Genomic DNA, 18,763 nt, shown 5'->3' on the forward strand with positions numbered 1-18,763 from the left:
CCTTCCCCAAGCTTCAGAGTTTGTCAGTTATAGCCTTGCTGAGGCATGAAACCTAAAGAAATTGAGGCTGTTCTCCCATAGTGTCAGCAGGAGCAGCTTCTTTGTAGAATGCTGGGCTACTACTCAAGGCTCTGTAAACCATAGGTTTTGGAGGAGTTCTCAGAAGGGACCTACAAAAGGCAATTCTGAGTTACAAAAGAGGATTTCTAGAAGAAAAAAAAACTGAAATAATTACTAAAGACAGTAATTAATTCTGCTTCATTTATGCAGAAGAAAATAAGAGGAATTGGGCTTAGAATTGTAGCCTCAGGAAATGAGCAGGTTATAAAGGCTCCCCCACCCCAGAATCAGTTATTGAACTGTTTCCAGAATGAATACATTTTTAGAGTGACTCTACTCAACTCTATCTCTACAGAAGGCCCTATGATAAAAGGAGATACAGATCCCTGTTCCGTAGACAGACTGGGGCTAGGTGAAAGGTGTACACATGCTTGGAAGCCTTCAGGAGCATTAGGTCACTGTTTATCCTTGCCTTTTCCCTTCCTCCAAAGATTCAGATTCTTACCTATGTATTTGAAAGGCAAACTACAGACTTTACTGTTAAGTTCAGACCTTGAAATGCTCCCCTCTACTCCAAACCCATAGGAATGATAGGTAAAACATAATAAGGGAAGCCAAAATAGCTTTGCCAGTTGAAAAAACAAGATAAGCACCTCCTTGGACCAGAAAGAGAAGAGAAATGCAAAGCAATAAGTAAAGCCAAAGCTACAAGGCCTGGGGTCTGAAAGCAGGCAGTGGGGGGGGGGGGAGGGGCACAAGTTCTGTTCCAGTGGTTATAAAAATGTTTCATGTTAAGAGTGTAGAGTCACCCCCAAAGTTTAAAGCCAGGGAATGGATACACTAACTTGCTTATAAAAAGTGGCTAAAGAAAACAAGGCTGCTGGTTTCCTTTGAGCTAAATACTAATAAGTGGCTGTGAGCATGAGGTTAGAAGACATAGAACCAAAAAGCCTAGATCACCAAAACCACACCAGTCTCCACATCACTGGGGTGCAAAAGATCTGAATATTGTAAATCACAATTTTGAATTGGAGGTTAAAGGGTCTGGGGAGTCTAGACTACCAGGCAGAAGGGAAGAACACAGAAGAAAGAATAAAACTCAAAAACTGTGCACTGAAAATGAGTCTGCCATACAAAATTCCAGAACACTTAGTGAAATGCAATACTAAGGAAGAAAATCAACAAAAAGCATTAGGACAAAATTGCCCTCTGTAAAATAAACTTTATGAAACTAGGACTTAAAAAAGAAGCATGATTAATTTTTTCAACTAGATAACTCATGTAATGGCATGCAAAAGAGGGAAGTAGATTATAAAATAAAAATAGAAATGAGACATAAACTGAAAGATAGGAAAAAAAGTGAATTTGAAATCCTGGAATAAAAAGCAGTAAAAACTTCCAACCCAGTAGCAAAGAGCATCCCTAGCATTAACTTACGGGAGCTTTAATTTTAGAAACATGGGGAAATGCCAGAAACAGAAAGGGGTTATCTCTAGGGGGCAGGACCTGACCCGAAGCACAAAGAGAAAGGGTTCTCATGATTTCAACGGTGTGATAAGACTTTGACTTTTCAAACTACATATGTGTGTCACTTTAATAAAAAACTAAAATGATTAAAAAATGCAAAAGCCTGGTTGCAAGAAATAACACTAACAAAGGATTACTGGAAGAATTTGCAGTCTTGGCTTTCCTCTATAGAGACTAAATTTTATTCTTGGAATAAAGCAAACCATCAGAGAGAGATGATCTCTGATTGCATCAACCCTTCTTATTATCTCTTTTATTAAGTTATTATTTGAATTATGTCAATCAGCCACATTGAGGAACATTATAAAACTCAAATATTTCAGTACTTGTATAAGTCTGATAAGAATACTTTGTGAGTGTTTCAGGCCCCACTGTAAGGAAAAACTGTAGTTTGACTGAAAGACACATGTGTGTTCAAGCCTTTGGCTTCTGTGAATTTTGAAATTAGGATTTTAGCTTTGGTTGCTGAGAAATTTAAGATTAAATCCATGAGTTACCTTGGCTATTATAAAAAAAAGATCATATGCATACATTTTGGGCACTAACCTAATTTTGTCTTATTTCTTGTCACTTTTATTTCTCAAATTTATTTATTATTTATTACAAATTTGTCTTATATGTACAAGTACACCTACATACAGGTGCATTTGTTTGTGTGTGTACAAATGTGTGTGTGCACTACTTTAGAATCTTTTGGATGGGGAAGGGCACAATTAGATAAAAGAAGTTGGTTATTTTGAAAAAGAGAAGAAATCAAGGTTTGGATCATGGGATCATGACTATGAAGGACAGTAAATGTCAAGTTAAGAGTTCTGAGTATATCCTGAACACTAATGATAATGACAAGAGAACAGTGGTATTTGAGAAAGTTTTCTCTAATATAGTGTGTGGGTGGACAAAAGGAGAATACTGAGGGCCAGGAGAACAAGTAGGGGTTATTTAATATCTAGGAATGAGACAACAGAGCTTTGATGGACATGATGTTTTGAAAGCAGAATTAAATATAGCAGGCCTCGAGAAATGATGTGGCAAGTAAATACAGAAATAAAGCATGTGACATTGAGGGAAGCATGCTATGCACTATTTAGAAAAAAAAATGGCTTTGAGTAGAAACTTATGGAAACAATCAATTCCATTTGGTCTGTTCTGCTTGTATTGCCTTAGATTCTGACTTGGGCAAGGCTTAAAAAAGCCCAAATCATTTCAGAATTTCCTTTAGGTGATAAGTTTTATTTCTTCTAGGAGTTAGGCTGCTGTTTATTACAAATGGCAATTCCACACGTGCAAATTAACCCACTATTAAAAGGGTTCCATCTTCCCGAAAAATGATACCACACAAGTCCACTTAAATGCAGATGCAGGCACATAATAAATATTGCTTGATGCAGAGACCTGGTAAGATGAATTCTCTAGGTTCCAGGAAAAGCAAAAAATAAGCTTGAATCTTTAAATCTAAGAACTAAAATACAATTAATTTTGACTGAACTAAATTGTGGATTTATAATCTTTGGAGAATACACTAAGCTGGACTTACCTCTGTATTATTTTTTTCTAAGCAAAACAACAATATAGAGGTTTCCAAAGGGATGTGCATATCATCAAACAGAACAAAATTCTCAGTTCAGTGAAAACTTGAAAATATAACTAATTAACTAACTGCAAACCAAGTTTATATTCCCATCTAAGCACATACCCCGCTCCTTCCACTGGGAAATATTTCATAGAATCATAGAATAATGGAGTTAAAAGGGGCCTAAGGTCTTCTATTTAAAGTTCCTTATATAACAGATGGTAGAAAAAATTCAAAGAGGTTGAATGACTTGCCCAAGACCACTCAGTTTGTTAGATACAGAATGAACTAGAATCCTGCAGAGTAATCAAGTACTTTTTGTTGTTGTTGTTGTTATTCCATTTGGCCCATCTCTAACATATTATTTGTGCAGGTTAATGTTATATATCAACTTGACTGACCACAGGGTACATTTGACATTAACATTTGACCCAAAGACTGAGTAAGGGAAATTGCTCTCCCTGATGTGGGTGGCCCTCCTGGAATCACTGGAAGGCCTGAAGAGATCAACAAGGCTGACTCTCTCTCAAGTAGAAGGGAGCTTCTCTGGACTTACTGCTTGAGCTGTGACATTGGTTATTTCCTCCTTTGGTCACAAACTGAAACATCACATTTTCTTGGGTCTTGAGCCTGACACCTTCTAGACTGCAACTTACACTGCTGGTCTCCTGGGTCTCTAGCTTGCTAACTACAGATCTTGGGACTTCTTAACCTCCATAATCATATGATCCAATTCCTTACAATCCATCAGTTCTCTCCAGAGCCCCTACACACACACACACACACACACACACACACACACACAGAGTCATGAGCTACAAATGATTTTTTTGGTCAAGAACAGATCGTGTTTAAAACAGTGGTCCCACAAATTATAAGGGAGCTGAAAAGGTTCTATGTCCTGGTGATGTCATAGCCATCATAACATTACACTACAACCCGTCACTCTGTGGTGATGCTGGTGGAAACAAACCAACTGCACTGCCAGCTGTGCAAAGGTATACCATAATTATGTATAGTATAAATCAATGAGGATAATAAAATAAACGACTCTCCTAGTGTTTTATGTATTTACTATACTGTACTTTTATACTATACTCCTCCTACTTACAAAAAAAAATTTTGCTGTAAAACAATATGTTGTCTTAGCCTATGTTAGTACAACCACAAAAGTGCCTAGCAACACATTCTCAAAACGTTTTCCCCCACAATAAAGCGACATGTGACTGTATACATGTGTGTCCTATTGGTTCTGTTTCTCTGGGGAAATTTGACTCATACAACATTCAACAGTTCTTAAGCCTGACAGAGTAAGAAAGTAAAGAAAATGGTCTCAAAGGAATGGAGAAAATGTGGATTGGCTTTCCCAAAGCCATTTGCACCTCTTTCCTTGCTTGTCTTTCTCTTGCATCAAGTCTGAGAAGTAAACTACAGTTTCTTAGCTCTTTTACAACTATGGGTGGCCATGTGACACGGTTTGGAATAATAAAATGATAATGAAGATCCCTAGGAGGACTTCCTTTTGCTCTCTGCCTTTTTATTACTCATTGTTTTTCCTGTCTAGAGACTGGACACACTGATTGGGTGTGGGGACAGCAGTCATCTGTGACCATGAGAACAAAAGCCACATGATAGGAAAGGAAAAAAGACAAAAGGGCTTAGGGGTTTATGATGAGTAGCTACTCTCATCTCAGATTACCTCTCTAGATTCCTAAGGCAAATATGCCCTACCTACTGAAGCTAGTTTTAGGTGGGTTAACTTTTACTTGTAGCCAAACCCTTTGGTTTCCTATTGCTGTCCAGGTCTCAGCTATTATAATAAAACAAAAGTGAACAGACCTTCCCCCACCCATTTTGCTTTTCAGCACTGGGGATGGAACCCAGAACATCACACATGCTAGGCAAGCGTTCTATCTCTGAGCTACATCCCCAGCCCAGCATAACCCCAACTTTTAATAAACATAATCATTCATTTATTCAAGAATTTTTTAAAGATCCACCATACTTAATGGTCCCTAAGAGGATCCAAGTGCCCAGGATGCTGGTGGGACACTAGTTTGGAGCCATTCTAGATTACAGTATGGGTTATCTGCTCTGATTTTTTATATGCTTCCCGGTGGCAAAAGGCTAACATTAAAGTGGATCCATTCTTGGAGGGCTATCAGCAGTAATTCCAACTTTTCCCACTTGTTTCTCAAAGTTCTTTTAATGCAAAAATAATTATATTCCCCAATTCCTGCAGCATTAGGATGATCTAATGGTCCTTTTTCATGCAGTGACAGCAATTATCTTTCTGCTTTGATGTTATTGGTAGCTGTGGGTACGTGCAAGAAGTACTCAGTTTTGTCAAAAGACTGGAGTGAGAAACTTGGTTCTGCCACTTTTTCTTCATTTTTATCCCAGAAGCATATCTCTGAACTTTCCTAAATTCTGTTTCCTAATTATTTGTAAGTACTCACATTAAATGAGATACTAATTACAAATGAGATCTGACAACAAGAACACTTGATAAAAATAAGATTTCATCAGATAACAATCTGCAGATGATGCAGCCAGATTGTAAACTAAAAGTAGGTTCAAACAAGGAAAGTATATGAGTAACAGGAGAACACTTCATTAATTATCTTCATAGCATTTATTTTGGTTCTTCTTCCTTCCTCTGAAAGTAAAAGTTTATCAACTTTTACTTTGATAAGTGATTTCCATCTGATAAAAGTACTATGGTAAAAAGGCTGTATGGGACAAAATTAAAGAAATAAAAACTAGATACAATTTGGTGTATTTATTACTGAGCAATAACTGTTATCAATCATAATATAATTCAATCCTCTTACTATATGGTCTGGTCTTCCATATCCTTTAATCACATGTTTAAGTATATTTCCACTACACTCTAAGCTCCATAGATCTCTACTTATGCTTAAATCTCAGCTTACTGGGTGAGAAAAGATTCCAGGAAATAAAATGTATGCAGCTCAATGCTCTTTTATTTATCCCTGTTCCCTGCCATTCACTAAGGGCTTTGACTGTGGGATTAATAAAATAAAAGCAAAATTCTCCAAAAGACCATTAAGGAATTGAGTGGGGAGTGCTCATATCTGATTCCATACAACATACCTTGTCCTGGGTTTCACACCGGAAACAGTCACACTCAAAGCAGTACTGGTCCCTCAGCTGCTTCCGGCGCTCCTCGCTGGTCATCAGCATATCCAGGTAGCAGATGGTGAGCTGTGGACACCCAAGAGAGGGAAGAGTTCATATGGCTGTTGTGCTCATCTTCTTTAACTAACAGTTATTATTAATGACAGTTATTAGGCTAAAAATTTGTTTTTATTACACACCAATGAATATAAGGGAAGGTACCACTTATAGTCTCTTACGCAAATAATTACATGTCAAACTTTAATATATTTCCTTCCAGTCTTTGTTAAGTGTAAGCACATATGCATCATATACTTATTTTAAAGAACTGGGCTCATGAACTCTTTGTACTTTCATACCTTACCTTTTTTTTTAATTTAAAAAACAGTAAAATATCAGAAGCTATTATATTCTTGGTATTACTAGAGTTTAGCCATAAATTCTATAACCTTTGGTAGTCAGAGAAACCAAATTCATTCTGGCAATCCAATGGGTGGCAGATGATGCAGCTAGATTGCTCTTAAATCCTAATCAATTCTATAGCTACCTCACAGAAGTTAGGGCCATCCAAATTTGGTATCTGTGAAATTAGGAAACAGTTCTCTTACTTGTACAAGGTAAAGTATATGAAATAATTTCCAATAAGAGGGGCATTTAATGTCAGAGTACAATCATTGATGTTGGCTCTGAAGTTGATTTCTTTGGGTCCCTTTGAATACAGTAACTGCCTTGGATGGGGAAAGACCAAGGTGAGAGGACGTTAGAGAATTCCAAGAATTCACTTGAAGTCACGGTGAGTAAATGTTTGTTTTACTTACCTAGATCCCCATTGTACTGAAAATCAAATTCAGAATATATAAAACAAAACTCAACTCTTGATTTTTCCCTACCTGTTCCATCACAAAGCCTTCACAGTCTTAGGTGACAGCAGTTCCTCTTTTGTATTATACAAGCTGAAACCTCAGAGATATCCTGGACTTGGGTCTTTCCTTAACAATGCCATCCAGATCCCAGGAAACTCTGTTGGATCTGTCTTTAAAACATGTTGAGAACCAACCACTTTTTACCTTTTCCAATGCTACCATCCTGATTTGAGCTACCATAATCTCTTGCTCATGATTAGTCTCCCTGCTTTTTTCCCTAGGTCTCCTGCATTCATCCTTTAGCCAGAGTAACTCATCAAAACATAAAATCAGTGCTTTCTTCTGTTGGAAATGCCCCAACAGAGCCAGCTTTTGGTTGAGTAAAGGCCAAGTCCTTACAATAGACAATGGACTCCCACACCGCAATGCAAAGTGTGGTCCCTGGACTGGTGCTAGTCCATGGTGTGGGCTATAAGTCCACCATGAAATGCAGAAAGAAATGCAAAGCCAAACATTTAGAAACTTGTCTACTAATTTGGTAAGAGTAATTTTGTGATTTTAATAATAAAACACTGGACTTTTATGCCCACTTTAAGGCCTGTGCACTGGCTATTTCCTCTGCCCATCTCCCAGATCCATGATGGTGACAATCCCCATCTTCTGTTTTGGTCAAGTCTCACTTTCTCAGTGAGGCCTAACTGATCACCCTATTTAAAATAGCAACCTGATTTTCATGCCATCCCAGCACTCCTAATTCCCTCATCCTTCTCTCTTTTCTTTTCAACCCTGTAACATATATCGGCTTGTACCATACTGGATAAATTACTTCTTTATTTGCTTTCAAATGTAGAAAGTAATTATGGGGGTGTGTGTGGTGGGGGAAGAAGGGGATATTGTAGAAGAGGAAGAAGGCAGGATTACCTACTGTGGTTTTTCCTATACTTAAAAGAAAGCATCTCGTGTCTACCAAACATGAGCTTACTTGTTGAGATTTACAGTGGGGCAGAGAAGGCCGTCCTCTTAAATAGACACCAGCTTCAGGAAGGCGTCACAAAAGCAGCCTGGGGAGGAGGAGAAAGCCTGGCCAGACAGACCTGTAGGAGGTACCGCGGCCATCGTCAGGGTGCCAGAAGCCACAGACTGACCTGGCTGGCTAGCTTTCCATAGACTCTTCACCTGTTGAGCAATTATTACATGCCACCGTACACGCAGGAACAAGAGTACCTGCCCTTACAACATGTAGTCAGTGATGTTACTGACTATCTAACTATGTGCTGGGCACCTGCGGAGGCCATGTTGCACACCAGCAAAGGTTGAGGGTTCAGGTAATGCTGGAATTTGTACCAGTAACTGTTGATTCAAGCCTGATGCTCTTTGAATAGGAACAGCTGCTTCTCATACTCCTGGGGGCTGTGGGAGAGGCTAGTACACAGGAGCTGCAGCCGCACCCTCAAATTGAAGAACTCAAGCCTGTGCAAAGCAGTGTTCCGTGGCACCTGGACTCCTTCAGCAGAGACAGTGGTCACTTTTTCACTCCCTGACCCTCTTGCTTCATGATTCGAAGCCAGAGTTGCCTCTGAGATGCAAAGGGCCATGATGTTAGGTCAGTTCCTCTGATTTCTAGAGAACACCAGTTTCTACAATCCACCTGACTCCTCAGCACACTATTTACAAAGCCTATTGGTAAGTTCAGGGCAGTGTACATATTCATCTTACATCCTCAGGCTCTCCAGGTCATAGCTTCCCTACGTGAGGCGAGGGGAAGTGGTAAATTAGATGATCTCTATATTCTCTCCTGGGTTAATTCTAGGACCCTAGTTCTCATTCCAGCCAAATGGGTCCTAGCCATCAGCCTCACCACCAGACCAGGCCAATTGGCAGCAGTTATTGGGTGATTACAACACACTCAGTGTGAAGTTACTGACTCCAGGGTGCTTGACTAACCCAAGACTTTATTTCAAGAGCAGAACTCATGAGTGATGGTGCCAGGTAGTGAATGGGCAACAGGAGACTAGTTGTTTCATTTAACCCCAGTAAATAGACTCTTACAGCCTCTCTTGGGGTCTTATAACTGCTTGTCACCATCAGCTGGACTATGCAGTGGCTCTCTAACTGGCCTCCCTGCTGCCTTCTGTCTACCTTTCATCTTCTAAACTGCTCTGAGAAAGAGCTTCTGAAAATCCAATCTGATCCTGTCATTTCTCTACATGATAAGTTCTGGAGGTTTCTACCTGCCAGTGGGATAAAATCACACAAGGCTTTCTGCTACTGCTTTTAGATTTGCTTTCTAGTCTCAACATCTTCCCCTGCACTTTATAGCCTGTCACCATTATGCACATTTGTGAATCCCAGAAACAATGCACCCACACCAACATATAACTATACACTGCTGCCTTGGCTAGCCCGTGCCCTTTCCCCACATTTATTCTTAAAGGTGAGGGGCTCTGTGGCACAACATTCTGGAAAACATAGCCAGATTATGAACTGGTAATGACAGTGAAATCATTTTATCGTTCAAGATAAGAATCTTTTATTAAAGACTCACCAGTTTTAATGGAGTATCTGCTCACTAAACATAGGGCTCATTCAGCAGAAAAGTACTTAAAAATCTTAGCCATTGATGCTTTAGTCAACTGAGGCTTTAATGGCATAGAACAAAGCTATATTAAAATTATTAACACCACTGACCACCACTCTGCCATTTTAGAGCAGCTCTTGTAGAAAATATATTAAGTCATTTTAAACATTACAGTTACATATCAAAGATAGTTTCTGGATCTTGAGTATGTTGCTTATACTCAAATCTCAGGCAAAATGAACCCCTTTTCCATGAAACCATCTTTCCCATCTACAACTCAGTAGATAATATGACCAAATTAAAATTAGACCTTGTTTTTATTTCTTGAATTATATTGTTGTAGTTAACAAATTTTTCTGCTACTACTGGCTCTGATCTAAAATACAAAAAGAATTTGAAAAATCTCATTTCTTTTTAAAGTCAACCCTGAGTGTCAGTTTTGTCTCTTTGTCTCACAAATCCTGCTAATTTTGGTTTCTAAATATTATATTTCTCAGATCCTCCATCCTGAGTCACCACCTGACCTGGTCACATCTGAATTCTTCAGTCCACAGATATGAACCGCTCCTTGTCCCCTGAACTCACCCTCTGTTTTTGACCTCTGTGTCTCTGTCTAGAACGCCTTTCCCTGCCTTACTCAACTTTAATTCTATGGATACTGTCAGATCTAGGACTCATTTCTCTGGAAGTCCTCCTTAACTTCTCCCTGACTCCTGACCCTTACAATGCCTTGAGTGCCGTGCTTTGACTTCTGTAAAGCTCTGTGCACACTGACACCATTGCTCTTCTCACAGTGCATTGCTGTCTTCTATTCTATGTCACTTTCCTCAGCTTGAACTCCTGAAGGTAAGTCCAGGTCCTACTCACCTCTGAATTCCTCAAAGTTTCTGGAATTGCAATTCTAACTTCTATCACCCAGTAACACTAGTGAATTTGTTAAACAATTTAATAAGATGGCTGAGCAAAGAAACAGACAGCTCTAATCTCAAAACACTTTAGATTAAAACTGACATGAGGGATATGGATATGTTCAATTCATGCAGATTATATTTCTTCCAAGTGATGATGCTCCAGAGAATGGTGACAGCCAATGGCAGTATTTGTAACAGCTACAAGTTCTTTTAACTAGGAATTCCCATGAGGGTGGCCTGGACTGTCCACCTTTCTCTGTTCCATGTTTTATAAGATTATTAGGCCATCAAATGTATGTCATAGCTTAACATAATTCAGAAGGGGCATCCATCAGCAATCCTGGCGTGAGAGTCACCATGCAGAAATCAAGCACAGGAACTGTGTAACCATATCAAAAACATTTCTCTGAAGGAGGCTAAACCAGGAGACCAAAGCAACAAAAACAGAAGAGACACAACAACTCAGAATGATAATCCTTAAATTTCAAAGTGTTATAATTGGTGCTGGTTTGAAGGGAAAGGGTGCTCCAAAGGATGGTTTTATGTGGAGTCCAAGGGGAAGAAATGTTCAAGATCACTCTGATATTGTGGAACCTGCTGCAATTTTCCAGCTCTCTTTGTGTGAGGAATGTAATGTTCCCATCTCAAACTGGTGATGGGCTAGCTTTCATGTTCCTTCTTTCCAAGAGCCATGGGACATACCTATGAACTGTTGGTAGTTTAAAAATAGCTCTAAGATTCCATTCCACCTCTTATTTTGTCTTTAGAAAGCCTCATTCATTTCCTCGACAAATACAAGCTAAGGATGTTATATTTAAGGAACTACTAGCCCTTGCTCATGAAACCCATATTCTGATGCTTACGTCACAGACAACCCACATTAAAACTTGGGATGTTTTAGTGAGTGGTGAAGACAAAATACAAAGTTGATGCTATAAAAATACCAAGCTATCTAAATTTATTCCCTTAATCAATTGAGCCAAAACTAATTTTGCACAATAAATAGGAATTAGCCTTCTTAATCAATGCCTCAAAATGTCTTTTCTCAGGCAGTTTCTTCAATAAATAATGTTAGCAAAATTGGATATGCATATGCGGAAGAATAAAACCAGATCCTCTTCTCTCATCATACACAAAACCAACTCAAATCGGATCAAAGACCTAAATCTCAAACCTGAAAAACTATGAAAATACTATAATAAAACACAGGGGAAACCCTACAAGACTTTGGTGTAGGCCATGATTTTTTTAAATAGAACCCCCAAACCACAGGAAATATAAGTAAAAATAGGCAAATGGGATTACATCAAATTAAGAAGCCTCTGCACAGCAAAGAAAATGATCAACAGGATTTAGAGATAACCAAAGAAAGGGAGAGAATATCTGCAAATGGTACATCTAACAAGGATTTGACATTCAGAATATATAAGAAACTCAAAAAGATGAATGCCAAAGAAACAAACAATCCACTTAAAAAGTAGTCTAAAGATCTAAACAGATGCTTCTCAAAAGACAACCAAATGCCCAACCAAAAACAAAAAAAAGCTCAATTTCATTTATTATCAGAGAAATGTGAATCAGAACCACAGTAACATATCATCTCACCCCAGTTACAATGGCCATCACCAAAAAGGCAAGCTGGTGAGGATGCAGAGAAAAGGGAGCTTTTATACACTGCTGGTGGGAGTATAATTAGTATAGCCATTACAGAAAACAGTATGGGAAGTCCACAGAAAAAAAAACAGAACAACAAATGAGCCAGCAATTCCACTACTATGTATATACCAAAAGGAGTCTTTATACCAAAAAGATTCTTGCACTTCCAAGTTCACTGCCACACTATTCACAAGAGCCAAAATATGGAATCAACCCAGATGCCCTTCAGCAGATGAATGGATAAAGAAAATATGTATTTACATGATGGAATACTGCTGATCCAAGAAAAAGAGTAAAATTCTGTCATTGACAGCAACATTATGTTGGATGCAGCATGGAGAACATTATGTTGAGTGAAGCAAGCCAGACACTGAAAGACAAATACCATATGTTCTCATTCATTTAAGAAATCCAATAAACCAACTTGTAGAAGAATGGAATAGAATTGTTATCACTAGAGACAGAGAAGGGAAATGGGTGGTGGTGGAAGGCAGAAATTAAAAGGGACTTTTAGGGACTGAGAGGCATGTTGGTGAGGAGGGGAGGTTGCAGGTAGAAGGAGGGTATTTGCACAGATGAATGCATATTATATGCATGTATAGAAATATCACAGTGAGTCCCAACAATTTGTACAATTAATATAAATAACTTTTCTCTTGGTTCTCTTTCTCCTATCTCTGCTCCAAGGGTCAGTTTTAAATGTCCATTGATGTTAATTTGGTTGCTGGCGGTGGCTACAGGCATTACCTGGGCAGGGACTAAAGACACAAGTCTTCTTCAGTGATCAATAGTCCCACACAATGAAGAACTGTTCCATGCAGAATGCCAACAATGCCCTACTGAGAAATACTGCTGGTCTTTAAAGTATGCTCAATTAAGACAGAGTCAGTTCAACAAAGGTATCGAAGCCTCTGGAGTACAAGGCTAAGTGCTAGGAGATATAGAAATAAACAAGACCCAACTATGTGTCATCATGCAGCTCATAGTTGAATATAGAAATCACCAAAAGAGCCAGAATAAATGCCAAATATATATATTAATAACCACTAAAAGGAAGAACTCAGAGGAGAAGACTTTTCCATAATATGGGAAGTCAGGAAAAGCTTTACAGAAGGGATGGTGTTTGAAAAGGCCTTGAAGGATACATAGTGTTAAGACAGGAAGAAATGGTGGACAGAGAGAAGGACTGAGCAGAGGAATGTCATTCACCCTGGTGTATGTTCAGTATGATAGTGAAAGTTTAATTCTTGCAAAAAGCTGATATCTAAGAGGGACTTATGGTTTACTATTTAAGTGAAACAATTTTAAGGGTTTTTTTGTACAACCACTCCATTCACAATATCCTCAAAAAAAAAAAAATACTTGGGAATCAACCTAACAAAAGAGGTGAAAGATTTATACAATGAAAACTACAGAACCCTAAAGAGAGAAATAGAAGATCTAGAAGATGGAAAATATACCCTGTTCATGGATAGGCAGAACTAACATCATCAAAATGGTGATATTACCAAAAGTTCTCTATAGGTTTAATGCAATGCCAATCAAAATCCCAACGGCATTTCTTGTAGAAATAGATAAAGCAATCATGAAATTCATATGGAAAAATAAAAGACCCAGAATAGCAAAAACAATTCTAAGCAGGAAGTGTGAATCAGGTGGTATAGCAATACCGGATTTCAAACTATACTACAGGGCAATTGTAACAAAAACAGCATGGTACTGGTACCAAAGCAGGCGGGTGTACCAATGGTACAGAATAGAGGACACAGAGACCAATCCACAAAATTACAACTATCTTATATTTGATAAATGGGCTAAAAGCATGCAATGGAGTAAGGATAGCATCTTCAACAAATGGTGCTGGGAAAACTGGAAATCCATATGCAACAAAATGAAACTGAATCTCTTTCTCTCGCCATGCACAAAAGTTAACTCAAAATGGATCAAAGAGCTTGATATCAAATCAGAGACTCTGCATCTGATAGAAGAAAAAGTTGGCTCCGATCTACATATCGTGGGGTCGGGTTCCAAATTCCTTAATAGGACACCCATAGCACAAGAGTTAATAACAAGAATCAACAAATCGGACTTACTCAAACTAAAAAGTTTTTTCTCAGCAAGAGAAACAATAAGAGAGGTAAATAGGGAGCCTACATCCTGGGAACAAATCTTTACTCCTCACACTTCAGATAGAGCCCTAATATCCAGAGTATACAAAGAACTCAAAAAAATTAAACAATAAGAAATCAAATAACCCAATCAACAAATGGGCCAAGGACCTGAACAGACACTTCTCAGAGGAGGACATACAATCAATCAACATGTACATGAAAAAATGCTCACCATCTCTAGCAGTCAGAGAAATGCAAATCAAAACCACCCTAAGATACCATCTCACTCCAGTAAGATTGGCAGCCATTATGAAGTCAAACAACAAGTGTTGGCGAGGATGTGGGGAAAAGGGTACACTTGTACATTGCTGGTGGGACTGCAAATTGGTGAGGCCAATTTGGAAAGCAGTATGGAGATTTCTTGGAAAGCTGGGAATGGAACCACCATTTGACCCAGCTATTCCCCTTCTCGGTCTATTCCCTAAAGACCTAAAAAGAGCATACTACAGGGATACTGCTACATCGATGTTCATAGCAGCACAATTCACAATAGCTAGACTGTGGAACCAACCTAGAGGCCCTTCAATAGATGAATAGATAAAAAAATGTGGCATTTATACACAATGGAGTATTATTCTGCACTAAAAAATGACAAAAATCACAGAATTTGGAGGGAAATGGATGGCATTAGAGCAGATTATGCTAAGTGAAGCTAGCCAATCCCTAAAAAACAAATGCCAAATGTCTTCTTTTATATAAGGAGAACAACTAAGAACAGAGCAGGGAGGAAGAGCATGAGAAGAAGATTAACATTAAACAGGGACAAGAGGTGGGAGGGAAAGGGAGAGAGAAGGGAAATTGCATGGAAATGGAAGGAGACCCTCATTGTTATACAAAATTACATATAAGAGGAAGTGAGGGGAAAGGGAAAAAAAATAAGGGGGAGAAATGAATTGCAGTAGATGGGGTAGAGAGAGAACATGGGAGGGGAGGGGGGGGTAGTAGAGGATAGGAAAGGCAGCAGAACACATCAGACACTAGTATGGCAATATGTAAATCAGTGGATGTGTAACCGATGTGATTCTGCAATCTGTATATGGGGTAAAAATGGGAATTCATAACCCACTTGAATCAAATGTGTGAAATATGATATGTCAAGAACTATGCAATGTTTTGAACAACCAATAATAAAAATTTTAAAAAAAGAAAAGAAAATGCAAGCAGTGTTTTCATATAAAAGTAATAACTATATGTGATTTGAACTACAATAAATGAAGGTAATGCATAGTCTTCTAATAAAGGATATTTGAAGACTGAGGGGAAAAAATAAAAATAAAAAAGGACTTAAGGGCAGAATCCTCTTGCTGTTGAGAAGATGCCTTGAATAAGTACCACAGAGAAAATATCTGAGTCTGTAGGACCTAATGCTGAGCAGAATTGTTTTGTTTTACGCCAAAGGAAGGATTTGCTTGTTGTTCCAGAGACAGAAAGAAACTGATGCGAAAAAGTGAAAATAGCACCAAAAGACGAGGTGTTCTTTCACCAATGTGAAAACCAGCCAAGAAGAATGACTGGTGAGTATGACTAAAAACATTAAGATGCAAGAGTGTTTTTTTTGTTTTGTTTTGTTTTGTTTTGTTTGAGAACTCTAACCATTCTAAGAGGTTTTTGTTTGCTTGTCAAGTGATTTGTTTGGGTGTTGTGCTGGAAAATGAATTTAGGACCTTATGAGTTAAACCTAGGCTATGCTGGGCAAGCACTTTACCTCAACTATGCCCCAGCCCTTGTTTAGTTGTTCAAAGTTCACTAAAATACCACCATCATCATCAATAACAGGAGCAGCCACTCTTCAGCCTCTAAATTGATACTGCCAAAAATAGATGGTAGTTCACTTTCTTACCTGCCTTGAAGTCACATATGGCCCCAAAAAACTAAATTCAAATTCTCCATATCATTGACAAATAGCCTGATATACTTAGTGAACTGGTCTTAAAAACCGGAAATTCACCAAGTTGCTGTGTAAGAGGAACCTTATTTGGTTGAAAATCAGTTTGGAAGGAGTCTTGTCAAAGCCAAATCCCTGTCTTCATAAAACATGATACCTCTGAATTTAGGTTTTATGAGCTGTATGCTGAGTAAGTGCAATAAAATCTCTGTTTTCCTTACAATAAATATCCACTTTAGCAAATTAGAAGGTAGAAGGAAACTGGATCCTACAAAACATAAATATCTACAACCAAGAACTAAACGCAGGTGGTAACTAAGTAACTCTATGCAGGTTCAGGTTCAGTAGCCCTGGAACAGCCTATATGAAGACAAGATATCTTGAGTAACCTCAGGCTTCTGCAAAGTTTCCTCATCAAAAGAGACTGACTTGGCTGTCTATAAAACTGGAAGGGTCAAGAACAATTTATTGCTGGAGGTCATGTTCCCAGTCCTCCATTCCCTCTGCATCTTTGCTTAAACAATTATCCAGAGATGCTGATGGGTTTGTGAAGCCCCAATGACAGCCAAAAAGAGTAAAACCTGTCTGCTTTCTTAACATGGGATTTTAAATGTGTAATTATCTTCAAAATGCAATTAGCAGCCTTGAGAATAAGTATGTCCTGAGCGTACTATTCACAAGCTGGGCTGCTTGCCCTACCCACAGAAGAATGATCATTTGCAGAGATGTGACAGGCTGCTGAGCTGTTGCTATTGAGAAGATTTAATGACTCCTATGCATGTGCATAAAACACACACCCTCTGTCACACACATAAACACTTCTCATATATGTGCAATAGAACTATATCATCATCCAGAAATATGACAATTGAAAAATAAAGCCCTTCCATAGTTGGCATATGATAGGTTGCTGGACAGAGGAGACTGTGTTACATATCTTCCCATTGGCTGAAGGAAAATGGAAAGCTTCTCTAGAGCACAAATGGTTTTAGGATGACCACACTGAAAGATTCTTTCATAGGAAAAGAGGCTGGGTAATGAGAAGCACAGATTTCCTTACCTCCTCTCCCACCTCAATGTCTCGGACAGCACGCAGTAAGAGGTGGGGCCCATTGAACACAATCGAACAGTTGGGGTCGCAGCTGTGGTTGAGCAATGACATACTAAAGGAAAGAAAAAATTAAAACAAGGTGACCATCATGGCTCAGTTGATAGAGTCAAACAGCTACATTTAATAAATGCCATGTGCAAAGACACTATAGGCTGGTATGGACAGAGACGGGTTAGGTTCAGAGTGCACTGAGGGCTGAGGATGCATTCACAGAAATGTCACATGCCCACTTCATATGAAGTAAAATGCTTCCCAAGATGGAGGATAATTAGGGAAGTTGGTTAATAAAAACTTTTTGGTTTTAGTCCTTTCGGGGACAGGGGTGAGAAGGTAGTTGTTTCATTAGGTACCCAACATGAAATGGGGGAAAATCGGACTAGCAAAGAAAGTGTCTCTAAGATAATAGGTTGCAGCAGCAATCACTGCAGCCAAGGTTATACTGACCTTGCCCCCAGAGGATCTCATTTGTTGAGCTCTGTTGGAGGTACAGCAGCCTATGCTAGTCTTCCACACTGAAGAATAATTAGGAGGACTTCCTCTAATATAGTAAGCTAAGGCAGTCTTGCTATATAGATCCTGCTGCATTCTGAACCACAGCCTAGTCATCTTATTATCTTGGAGGTACATTTTTTTTTTTTTACCACATGGGAAATGGAATGAATTTACATTGCCAACATAAAGTGATAATCAGAATGAGCATTTTCTATGTAGAAAGTACTTCAGCATGTTTTTATAAATTCAGTCATCACAACAACCTTATAAGGATCACTTATAATTAAAGAGACTGATACACAGAAGTTAAATGACTTACCCTAGAACATACACCTAGTAAGGTAGTGACTGAATCTGAAACTCGTGGTCTAAACTCAGAGCCCATGCTTTGAACATCCTATGTTCCTGCTTTTTGAGAATCACTATCAACAAAACTGATCTACAGCTAATGGCACTGGAGAGAAATAAGAAGCTGAATTCTCTTATTCACAGTTTCATTATAAGAAAGGGTGTTTTATATATGGGACCTAATAATAAAAAAACAAAACAAAAGTAGGAGTGATTGTAGAAGAATAGTCTAGTAGCTTGGGGAGAGAGATCACCATAGTAGAACCCTCCAGAGGCCCAAACTTGAAAGTTTTCTGGCCTCCTTGAGTGAAGAGGCTCAAAAGACAAAATTAAACCCACTGGTACAGGACAGTAAATCTGGTGAAAGCATCCTGTGCTTGAGCCCAGGAGGTTGGGAATAGATAAGGGTAGGCGTTGGGGAAAAAAAAAATCAAACCTCATCCTGATGGT

The 18,763-nt window shown here is 38.7% G+C and overlaps 1 protein-coding gene across 1 annotated transcript in view; it reads right to left on the reverse strand.

Moving 5' to 3' along the window:
• The window catches only part of Smyd3 (SET and MYND domain containing 3), a 711,836-nt gene that overhangs the window by 139,685 nt on the left and 553,388 nt on the right, over positions 1-18,763 (reverse strand). The window contains exons 7-8 of the mRNA XM_026390740.2: positions 17,423-17,525; positions 6,275-6,385 (exon numbers count right to left, since the gene is read on the reverse strand). Coding sequence (XP_026246525.1) covers positions 6,275-6,385; positions 17,423-17,525 — 214 coding nt within the window. The remainder of the gene's footprint in view (positions 1-6,274; positions 6,386-17,422; positions 17,526-18,763) is intronic.

This window comes from Urocitellus parryii, chromosome 9 (genome assembly GCF_045843805.1).
Source record: "Urocitellus parryii isolate mUroPar1 chromosome 9, mUroPar1.hap1, whole genome shotgun sequence".
NCBI lineage: Eukaryota > Metazoa > Chordata > Mammalia > Rodentia > Sciuridae > Urocitellus > Urocitellus parryii.